This window comes from Erythrolamprus reginae, chromosome Z (assembly GCF_031021105.1).
Source record: "Erythrolamprus reginae isolate rEryReg1 chromosome Z, rEryReg1.hap1, whole genome shotgun sequence".
Taxonomy (NCBI): domain Eukaryota; kingdom Metazoa; phylum Chordata; class Lepidosauria; order Squamata; family Dipsadidae; genus Erythrolamprus; species Erythrolamprus reginae.
Genome location: NC_091963.1, coordinates 122,130,532 through 122,143,122, shown reverse-complemented (window position 1 = coordinate 122,143,122; position 12,591 = coordinate 122,130,532). Strand labels below are relative to the sequence as shown.

The 12,591-nt window shown below is 36.0% G+C and overlaps 1 protein-coding gene across 1 annotated transcript; it reads right to left on the bottom strand.

The window, feature by feature from the left end:
- Positions 1–4,677: 4,677 nt before the first annotated feature.
- Positions 4,678–5,596, bottom strand: LOC139153595 (olfactory receptor 8H3-like). The gene is given in 2 exon segments (XM_070727733.1): positions 4,678–5,523; positions 5,525–5,596. Coding segments are annotated over 2 exon segments (918 nt in total).
- Between the last annotated feature and the right edge of the window lie 6,995 nt (positions 5,597–12,591).

Here is a 12,591-nt window from a genome sequence, read left to right as displayed (position 1 = left end):
AAAGGGGGGCACAATTTTATGATCAAAATAAACCAATAATTTTTTCCTTTCAATTTTTATTTCATTGTGTGCAGAAATGTTCAAACTTGTTTCAAAGTGAAACAAGCTTTCAAAAAGACCAAATATAAGTACCTAAAATGAACAATTTGCGGTCCAGGTCAAATAGACCTGGGAACAAATAAAAAACAAAATGAGTTCTATAAGAAAATCCATGAAAAAATTATTGAAATAGATTGTAAGAATATATGTATAGTAGGAGACTACAATGGAATTGAAAATGTCAAAAAAGACTATGTGAGTGATAAAAAAGCAAAAGAAAATAAATACAGTATATTACAAAAAAACCTTTTTTGACAATGTTATCTAGTTTGGGTAATGAAACATTTGCAATAAAACAACCAAACTCAGAGAGCACCAAGGACCCTATCATAAATATTACTAAATATAAATCACTACTAAAAGGTTCTGTATATATTGCATGAAACTCAGAATTCATGAAGACATAGGTTGATGGACAAAATGTAATCTTTATCATAGTTAAACAATAACTGCACCTTTTCGGTCTCATGTGCATTTCTTGGAGGCCTGAAAGATTGAAAGTAAACAGATAGAAAATTAGAATCTGCAAAGCTCTTTCTCATGGGAAAGCAAAGAATATTCAAACATCTGAATGTAGGAGAGAAAAATGCTCTTATGCCATAAAGTATTCAATTACTTTTTTTCTTTTACATTTTTGGTTCTTTCCAAAATATTTAGCTTATGGGATTGCTGTCAGGCCAAAGTCTTCATGTGGAGTTAGAGAGTTCAGCCTGACACAACACAAGGGGGGGGATGGGAGGGGTAGTGAACAGTCAGGGGGGAAAGTTACTAGACACAACCAAAGATTCCTTTCTCCAAGCCAAGGCCATCGTTTGTTCTGCCTCAACTGAAGAGAAGAGGAAGTTGATAAGCCCCTGCACACAGACTGGCTCTCGTGATGAACCTTGTGGGTGTGGTGGATATAAGATAAACCTTAACCTAGGTGGGATTCTGGGAAGGACTCAGCATCGGAATTACAATAGTGTAGCTAACATGGTTCTGTTAATAAATCAAGCTCTGATTGAGAGAATTGGATATTGCACATGCACAGCAGCTGAATCTCGCTACAGCGCCTAGAGCAGCAGCTGGGCCCAGTCACAAAAGCGACCTGCCCTAGCTCTGGCCATGTGGCCTTTCTACTCTGCCACACTGCAGGCATCTCTCAGTGTGGTGATGGAGGTCCTAGCGAGTTGTAGCCTTTAGGAGCAGCAGCACTGTGCAGCCGAAGGCCATGACTTGCTTTGGGCACCATCACCGTGCCGAGAGATGCCTGCCAGAACAGGCCACATGGCTGGAGCTTGGGGCCGCCTGGCCTCCTCCCCATGCCACATACCATCTTCTCGGTGAGAGAGAAGCTGCCGTGCAAGGTAAGGTGGACAGCGGGGAGCAGAGCACTCAGGCTGCTTGCGGCAAAGCCGTTGCTCATAGCAGGGCAGGGGGGCAGGCAAACTGGAAGGACACGTGGTGGGGATAACTTATCTTTTTGCTTTCTGGCCTTTTTCCTTCTGTGCATTCGCAGAAACAAAAAAAGCAGAAATTGCATGTCCTCATGTCAGATTTGGCTTCTTTGCATACACAGAAGCTGAATCCCATGCTGTGCGTGCATGCACGTGCTCCCAGCCCCATTCCATGTCCAATAATACCTGTAAATACTATTTGTAAAGGCCCTTTTGTCTTAAATTCATTTAACCTGTAAGCAGGAATTACCTTGATCTTTTCTTCATCACATACATTACAATTTATACATTTTGAATAAGGCTTTAATTTGATACCACCAGCCAAATCCACAGGGGTTTTTTGCAAAACTTTACAATTCACATGACCCATTCTCCCATGGAGAAGATGTATATGGTTATCATGTGGCTTTTGGTTGCCAAAAACCTTGTTAGCCTTACTTAATGGATTGTCCCTTAGCACAAACAAACCATTTTCTAACCTTGCATTAACATTTTATTTGGTTTTTCTAGTTTACATTTATCTTTCTTAAATGTTATAATAAATCCTGCATTTACTAGATCCCTAACAGATAGCAGGTTATATTCTAGTTTAGGTATATGTAGCAGTAGCAAACTCTCATTTAAACATAAATACAGTATATATATATTTTACCCTCTCCAGATGCTTTCATTTTTTAACCATTAGTAAGTGCTACATGTTGGTTACTATTAGTCATGTCTATTATTAGATATACATTGTATTGCTCCAATATCAATAACCCAGAAATCAAAGTTTATAATTTTAACTGCTTTTTTAGAGCTAAACCAATGTCATTACATACTATCTGTATATCATAGTTTACAATTTTAACTGTTTTTCATAGCTAAACCAATGTCATTACATACTATCTGTATATTACCCACATTCTGTTTTCTAATCTTTCTACATAATTTTGCTATATGACCCTTAGCCCCACAAAAATAACATTTTCTTGTAAAATAAACATTTGAAGATGTTTTATTTCTTTTTTCTTGTGGCTTCTCTCTCATCTGTTGTCTCTCCTGCCTTCTTCTTGATTCCTCCAACAGTCTTCCAGTTATGCCAATCAGTGTCAGTTCATCTCAGAGCAAAACTTTCAGCAAGGACCCATAATCATGATTCTATCATCCAGCCAAAATTCTATCATCCAAAAACTATCATCCAACGAAGAAAGAATTGTGTAAACTTGATACAATTTGGAAAATGTCAGTTCCTTTTCATGTAGTTCTTGCAAAATCTTCTTCATCAATGCTAAATAAGCTAACATATCACCACCTTTCAGCAAATGGCTCTAAACAGTTTTCATGTAAGATGAATGTATGCTCCCACACTATCACAAATATAAATCATTTTTCAAAGTGTCCCAACACCTATCAGCAGATTCCCCGCCATGGATATGACCCAGCTGTTGGTCATTCAATGTCAGTCCAATTATGCTAAAAGCTTTTTCATTGTCTTGTTTAAAGTCAGCTATTTTCTTTGTACCTTCATCATTGTCAGGATTCAAGGCAGTTATATCTGGTTAATTATCACATTCCTTCAGAGCGCAACAGCATGCTACATTTTGTAGAAAGCATGGTTCATTCCATCCAACTGGGTTATCCTGGATAATTTACTTGACTGTATATGACCCATTATTTATACAATAATACCACTTCAACTGTCTGATTGAACAAACTGAATATTCACACTACTCCCTAGCAATTTCTCACTGGCAATACCACACTGACAATATCCACACTAGAAATACCACACTAAAAATATCACACTGGGAACCTCACACTGGGCCCATAGCCAGTGTTAGGGAGTGTGCACAGTGATTTTTGAGTTTTCAAAGATACACATACACAGAGAAAATGTGGAGTTTTAGCAGACATCCAGCTGATAGCCCAGTGATACAAGTAATGGTTCAGTAATATAAGCCAAATTCATTAAGTGTATAAAATATTTACTTTGGCAAATCTTAGTCAAGAACAGTCCTAGTCATACATAGTTAAATCAGTCAATGCATATATAATGCTATAGATCTTACTTGTTCGGCTTACAAATACATAAATCAATATTTAACACACAGTTTCTACTATAGAAGTCACAGAGAACATGATAGAAATAGCAGAGAGAGAACCATGCTTCTGGCTCCCTCTTATGGCAATCCGTAACACTAACTGTTAAAGCAATGGTGTTTCAATACATTTAAGCATACATTGTTGACTTATTTTATATATTGCCAAACCCAACCAGTAATGTACATAATACAAACATAGTCAATTACATATTCTCTTAATGCAGTGTTGAAGCCAGATATCATCCATTAACTAACCTATCAGAACACCTTAATTGGCTCATTAGTTGTTAAAAGAGTGATTGGTTGATTAATTGATTAACTTACTGACTTATGGTGTCTTTGCACTATTAAATACAAGGATTTAGACAGACAGACAGACTGACAGACAGACAGATATGGAAGGCAGTATAAAGAAATATAAACAAAAGATTTAAGACAATATATGGAAAATAAAAATATCACTATAGAAGTCTATATAAATTCATCAGATTAATGAATGAATGTCAGATATAAGAAAGCATCATAAACCAAAAAATAATTAGTGTCACATTAATGATGTAATAAATTTGATATGATGATAAAATCAAAATAAAACAAATCACACAAATTCTAAAATATGAAAATGGTTTTACAAATGCCAATTAAAGGATTTTTCAACCATCCAAGTCATGTTGTCCCAAAGATAGTTTTTCCCCCCAGAATGCAATTGAACTTTCTTCGGGGGTTTTATTTATCCAAGAAACATCTTCAATTCCAACATTGCTCAATGCAAAAGAGTCCAAGGGGAGAGAGAAGGCTTAATTTAATTATACTAGCTGTTATTATATTGAACAGCATCACCACCATCAATACTATGATGCTGTGATATGGGAAGAGTCACACAAGTTTGCATTCAAATATATTTACAAAACATTGAAAATTGATTAGTTTAAGATTATACAGCTGTACAAACACAGAGAGATAGAAAGAGAATGTGTACGTATCTGTATAAATAGAGACAGATGGAGATAAACACATGCATATGCACACATCTATATACCTAAGTGCATGGGTGTGAATTACAAGGGTTTGTAGCCCATTAATTTTTTGATGGCTTCCTTCACTTCCCTGTTTTTCAGGCTGTAGATTAGGGGGTTCAGCATGGGTGTTGAAATCTTATACTGAATAGAGAAAAGTTCATCGACAATAACTGAGGAAGCTGAGCTCGGCCTCATATTCCTGAAACAGGCAGTGCCATAATACAAAACCACAACAATAATGTGAGAACTACAGGTAGAGAATGTTTTCTGTTTTGCTTCCACTGAGTTTAACTTCAGGATGGTTGAAATGATATGGATGTAGGAGAGAAGAATGATGATCAATGAACAACCAGAAACAGCACCACCAGATATCAGAAATGCCATCCAATTGGAGGATGTTTCTGTGCAGGATAAGGCAAGCACAGATGGAAATTCACAGCTGAAATCCCTAATAAAATTTGACTCACAGAAGTCTAGTTTCAAAGCAGGTAATATATTTATCATGGCACATAAGAAACCAATTGCCCATGCTCCACCCACCAGCCACCTACAACATGCTTTGCTCACAATTTGAACATAATGGAGCGGCTTGCAAATGGCAGCATATCGGTCATAGGCCATTGCAGCAAGGACGTAATCTTCAGTGCTTCCTGTGACAAAAACAAAAAACATCTGAATAAAGCATCCATAATAAGATATAGTCTGTCTTGCCCAGAAAATCACCAGCAGCTTTGGCACAGTGATGGAAGAAAAACATATATCAATGAAAGCAAGATGCATTATAAAAAAGTACATGGGGCTTTGGAGATGATTGGTGACTTCCAAAATTATGATATTTCCCAATAAAGTTAAGGTATACATAAGCAAAAATACCAAGAAGAGGAAAAGTATTAATTGTAATGCTGTAGGAAAATCCCAGAAGGGCAAAAGATGTCATGGTGGCATTCTGATTTTCCATTTTTATTTTCAGATGATGAAAACACTTCAAATAAAGAAGAGAACATAGACATTTAGGATAGAATGCCTTGTACAGTTATATGTATGAATGAAGTGGCAAAATTATAATTTGATTTATATTAAAACAAATATATTCATTTTCCAACATGTAACCCAACATACAAACGGTTTGTCATCTTTTGAAATGTGCAATTTTGTTGAATTTCTAGCACCTTTAAAATGTGCAGATAAATATTCTCAGGATTTTAGAGTTGATATAAAAATGAATTTTGAATCATTGTGCAGTGGCACTGTGTACCTTAAGTCAAACGAATGCAGTTAAATGAATTTTCTTTTCATTCTCTACTGTGAATCTGTGAAAATTCCACAGTATAATTCAATAATTTATAATTTTCTGGGAAAACTCTGAAGACTGCAAACTAGGTGATTTGGTCAGAGGGCTTTTTGTTCATGAATTGTAAGAAACATAGCAATTCAAACCTCCCTCCATTCTTTCTTCATTCTCAAGATACATCTCCCTAGGATTTCATATAGGTAAAATATAAATTTGGGTAGTGGAAGAAATGGTAGTTTTAACAAGAAAATATAGATTGAGTGGGAAAGCGTGTATGTCTGTAACATTTCCCGCATCAGTATTCTCCAGACACAACTCCCATCAATTCCAACTAATAAGATGCCTGAGATGTTAAAATGCAACTTATCTAGTGAATTGAGGAAAATAGGATTGAATTATTGATAACATCTGTGTAGAATTTACATACTCCATCCTGATAGCTCGAATATTTGAAAGTTTAATTAAAGACAGAAGAGATTGAACAGAAAGCTTTTGATATCCATATGTATAAAGTAAACTCCCTCCCCCTAATGATGCAGGAATATTTAACTTTCAAGAAAGTTGCATAGGACCTTCAATCACAACCTTCAATCAGTTGAACATGCACTTACCTGAGTGAAAGATTTGTTGAGAGATTTCTTTTACTCTTGCTTTCAATTTCAATAGTTTCACACCCCAATGGAAAAATATAATGCATTTTGAAATCGAAGTAGGTTTTATATTAGGAGATCATAAAATTGCTAGAAATGGGGTAATGCTGGGAATAATGTTCTTCTGTTCCAGGAACAGAAATTAATTTATCAGCGTAAAATTCCTGCTTGAAAAGTGAATCAATCCTTTGCCCTACTTTAAAAAACACATGACTTTTAATTGGATTTTTTTTTTAAATCACCAAACATCAAAGTTGAAAAATCAATTCAAAATCAAAATATGGTTTGAGACCCTAATAAATTTGTTTGGAATACTTCACTCCTATATTCACTAAGAATAATACTTACATTTCTAATTTTGCATGTCCGTATATGGGAGTATGGGGAGAGAAAAGGAGGTAATGAATAAATTCATTTTCTCCATTAACTTACCATTTAATTTATAAGAAGAGTCTAGGTTGAAATTTATCTGCTGTATAGTATAGATTCTTGCTTGGTAAATTGCTTTTAATTCCTAAGATTTTAGTTCCTAAAAACTTGAAGAGACCTATTTTATATACTGCTTCACTGTATGTTTGGTATCTATGCTATCTAATTGTTTCCTTTGGGGCAAATGATGACAAACCCAATCATGCAAATCTGTTGAAGAGATACAAAGTACATTAAGAATCATATCTAAATTTATTTCCTTTAATTCTCATGCTTCCAAATATGTAAAATGGGGAGAATAAAAGTTGAGAATTTGCTAACAGTTCTGAGATTTTTCATTTCCCAACAGAAGTCAAAATACTATATTTATACTGTTGTGGGGATGATCTAGTCAAGCACCAGCAATAGGCCTTGCCTTGCTAATTCTTTTTTTTACTATTTATTCATAATATTTTCTATGTTGATTTCCTTGGAAGTTCAAGGCAAAGTATTGATGAAAATGTTCCCTCATTTTTTATCAAAAACCATAGGAATATATAAAGATGAAATCAATTTGTTCCCTGGAGTGTAGATTGATCCATATTTTATCACCTCTTTTAAATTGGAAATAACTCATCTCTAATATAAGCTTTTCATAAGCAAATTGTTTACACTGAAAGTTGATCATTAGTAGAACTGACCTTTCATGTGTAGTTCATCCAGTTCAGAATGCTTGGTGTTCCACATAGATGAAGTATTAAACCCTTGGGAAGATACAATAATAGTCTTCGGAGAGGGGCGGCATACAAATCCAAATAATAAATAAATAAATAAATAATTTTTTCTCCCTGTGTTTATCCCCAATTTATGAAAGAACCTCAGCTTTTAGGTCTATTTGAAATTTATCCTTTTAAGGCTACTAACATAAGATTTTTTAATTAACATTGATTGTTTCCTCATTGCTTATTTGACCCCTATGACAATCATTAAGTGTTGTACTACATGATTCTTGACAAATGTATCTTTTTCTTTTATTCATTCATTCATTCATTCATTCATTTATTCATTTATTCATTTATTTATTTATTTATTTGTTAGATTTGTATGCCACCCTTCTCTGTAGACTTTTATGTACGCTGAGAGCATATGCAACATGACAAATTTCTTGTGTGTCCAATCACAGTTGGCCAATAAAATTCTATTCTGTTCTGTTCATTCTATTTTTCCCCAATCTGGGCTTTCCAAAATTTGAATTGAACATATTCATTTACACTCATATATACATGTGCAGTGAAGGGCTACCAAAATTCTTACAAGCACACTGTGGGCATGGCTTATTTTGTGGGTATGTGTTGATGATCATGTGACCAGGTAGGAGTGGCTTGCCAGCCATGTGAACAGATGGGAGTAGCTTGACGATCATGTGACCTGACCTAGGATTTTCCAAGAACCTCAAAACAATACCCATATCAATGGACTCAAAACAAGCAGATCATTGAATTTTCCCACATCCTACAACTGAGCAGCTATAGAACAGTGAAATGACAGAAACATCTCACTTAGAATTTTGAAAGCACATCTTGAGCATTGTCATAAAGGTGCCTTCGTGATTAAAATGGCCACTCACAAATTAATCACTTTCTCAAAGGCAACAATCTAAAGTGTCGGTTGCTACTTTTACAGCCTAAGTGAATATCCCAAAATGCTCCACATAACAGTCTTAACCCTCCTTCCTTCAGACTACCAAACAAAATCAAGGTTTCTGGCAAAACATTAAGCTTCAAGCTTTATTCATTTTATTTTCTATAGAAGGGATCCCCAAATTTGGCAATTTTAAGATTTGTGAATTTCAACTCCCAGAATTTTCCAGCCACCCATGAAGACCTCTGTTCTAGAGAATACTATAGCCATTCGGGAAGGAGGAGAATGAAGAAATCCAGATCACATAGAATTAATTCCAAATCTAATCTTCTTGTACTTTTCCTAGACACTTTTGTTTGTAGCCTAATCACCAGCTTTGGGGTTTTTAAATGCTTTCGGGAAGAATGCAGAGGCTGCTCAAAGAGGATGCCCTGCATTTTCTTTCAACATCTTTCAGTGCAAATTGGGTGCCCTGGATGGAGCTCCATTTTTGTTACCCCACTGTGTTGCCCCCCGAGCAGGCAGAAGCCCACCCCTGCACCTGTGTACCATTTTATTATTATATGTATTGAAAAGCAATTTCATGTTATTTTTTATTTGTTTGTTTTATCCTATCTTTATTATTTTTATGAATAACTTAAGATGGCAAACATACAGAATACTTCTTCCTCTTCCTACTTAGTCTATATCCATGATGGCAAACTCATTGCACATGTAGCTATATCTTACAACATGTGTGCTGCTGTTCTGGCTCAGCTCCAGGGTGCATATGCATGCCAGCCAGCTGATTTTTGTCTTGTGTGGAGGCTCTAGACAGGGGTTTTTACCCTCTGGAGTCTCTGGAGCCTGGAGAAGGTGAAAAATGGGCCTACCGGGTCCACCAGAAGTCGGGAAATGGGGCAGCGAGGAAGGGGGAGTCATGCATGCATGCACATGAGACAGACAGAATGGGGGGTTGTGCATTATGAGTATGGGCATGCACACGTGTGTGATAGTGCACACTCGCACACCTTTGGCACCTGAGGAAAAAAAGGTTTGCCATCACTGGTCTATACTAATTCAAATATAAACTGCATAATAGCTTGCATTACATCTGGAAGCAAACTGGCACACAATGCAGCTCAAAGAGCAGTGTGTTATGGAATCATTCTTTTGGAAATCCCCAAAATGCCTGTCTTGCTGCACTGTGCACCAGCTGTAGCTTTCAAATGCTTTTCAAGGGTAATCCCCATATAGAGAGCATAACAGTAGTCCAATTGTGAGATGATGGACTGAATGATTAGTGCAGAGAGTCCTAATCCAGGAAAGGTCACAACTGGTCTTTCAAGGGTCTTTGCACAACTTTGCACAAGGGTATTAATAATTATTAATTAATAATTAAGGGTATTTAGGGCAAGGTATTAATACCACTCTATAATGCCCTAGTCCGACCACACCTAGAGTATTGCATTCAATTTTGTTCACCCCATTGCAAAAAGGACATTGAAACGCTAAAGAAAATACAGAAAAGAGGAACTAAAATGATAAAGGCCTGGAAGCCGAGATATACAAAGAGAGGTTGTTGGAACTGGGCCCATAACAGGGCAGGGAAAATATTTACTGACTCCTTGCATCCCGGATATAAACTGTTTCAACTCCTATCCTCAAAACGTCGCTACAGAGCACTGCACCCCAAGACAGCTAGACACAAGAACAGTTTTTTTCCCAAACGTCATCACTCTACTAAACAAATAATTCCTGTCAGACTTTTTACTAAATCTGCAATTCTATTCTACTAGTTTTTCTCATCATTCCTATCATCCTTTTCTTCCCATTTAGGACTGTATGACTGTAACTTGTTGCTTGTATCCTAAGATTTTTATTAATATTGATTGTTTCTTCATTGCTTATTTGACCCCTATGACAAGTGTTGTACCACATGATTCTTGACAAATGTATCTTTTTCTTTTATGTACACTGAGAGCATATGCACCAAGATAAATTCCTTGTGTGTCCAATCACACTTGGCCAATAAAATTCTATTCTATTCTATTCTATTCTATATAATACTTACTTTTGCAACTGTCAGCATTATATACAAATTTTCTTTTCAGATTCTAATAGATCATGAAGGGAAATCATAAATAGGAAGCTTGTACTTAATGTAGAATTTTTAGCACTGAATATTCTATCTCAGGATATGCAGATAATATGTAAATATATTAAATTTATTTATAATGAAACACTTTTTCTCATATAAATATTGTGCACATCTGTATATTGCGTGTTTTACTATTTAATGTGCAGATAATTTTAAAGATATCTAAGTTGTTATCTATGCAAAAGATTTGGAGGGATGTTTGCCAGTGCTATTCTATCACTAAAGTGTGTAACTTCATATTATTGTAGGGCATCCATCTCATAGCATGCAAACAAAATGTAAGGATGTTAAATTCATTTGTAATTAAGCACTTTTCCTATTGTGCAAATCTGTATATTTCAGGAGTATCAAACTTGCATCATTGTAGCATCTTCATGTAACCTATCATGACTTCCCCCATTTTACTAAACCAAGCAAGTCTTACCATTCTATATGAAGAAAAAAAATTAAGCAGTTATCTATGCAAAAGATTTGGAAGGATGTCTGCCACTGCAATTCTATCACTAAACTGTGTAATTTCCTATTACCGAAGGGCATTCTGAAATACAGTGGTACCTCTACTTAAGAACTTAATTTGTTCCGTGACCAGGTTCTTAAGTAGAAAAGTTTGTAAGTAGAAGCAATTTTTCCCATAGGAATCAATGTAAAAGCAAATGATGCGTGCAAAGGAAAGAAATAAAAGCTCGGAATTTGGGTGGGAGGAGGAGGAGGAAGAGGAGGAGGAGGACGGTCACTGCCCACAGCAAAGGGAGCGTTTCTTTTCTCTGGGCGCTGACAGAGGTTTATTCTCTCTCCAAGCGCCCAGAAAGGAAAATGCTTTGTTCGCTCTGGACTGCCAAAGCCTCCTTAAGCACCACCAAAAGGCTCGTCTGGCAGCCCAGAAAAGCCAGAGATGGCCATGATTAAAGGGAGAATGGCAGGAAACTGGCTGGGCCTTCGTGCCACTCTCAAATTTCCTGGGAATTTTTTCCAGGCTCAGGTTCTTAAGTAGAAAATGGTTCTTAAGAATCTTGGATACCCGGTTCTTATCTAGAAAATTTCTTAAGTAGAGGCGTTCTTAAGTAGAGGTACCACTGCATTGCTTTCCCAAGATTTGTTGAAGTGATTTACAATATTTAATCCACAAAAGCTAATATTGCATATGGGTAATATGTTTGTTCTAATATAAAGTACTCCAAAGTAATTTGGAGTACTATGTACTCGAGGTGCCAGTCATTTGTAAGAAAACTTTCAGTGTCTGTGGAATAAAGGGGAGTGTTTAAAATAAATATATATATATATACAAACAAGTCAAAGAAACTGCTTGCTTCCAAAGATCTTTAATTCTTTGTTTAATTTTGTCCTGAGTTCTATCTTGCCTCAGCATACCTAGAACTTAGTGGTTTAACTCTCCTTAAGCCTGGTCAGGTGAAATCTATTTCTTTCATGGACAAGTACAATGATTTAGGAAGAAGAACTGAACCAGAGTTACCTTTCCAAAGACGTGCTTGTAAATCATTAGAAAATCAGCAGACGCTGAATGAGGCAAAGACAGGCCACTGAGAAATTCTCTCTCTTTCTCCCTCCCTCCCTCCCCCCCTCTAATTATTTAAAATTTAAAAACCACCCAACTGTCTCACAGAGGAAGACAGACAACTTCTGGTAATAAGCCAGACATTGTGGTAGTAGACAAGGACCAGAAGAAACCAAGGTTCAATTTTATCTATTCACCTGCATCAAACAAGATTTGAGTTAAAATTCAAATATGTTTCATTTATTTTTCTGCTCAATAATAACAGATGGATCAACATGTTTAACAACAAAACAGTTTAGATTTTATATAA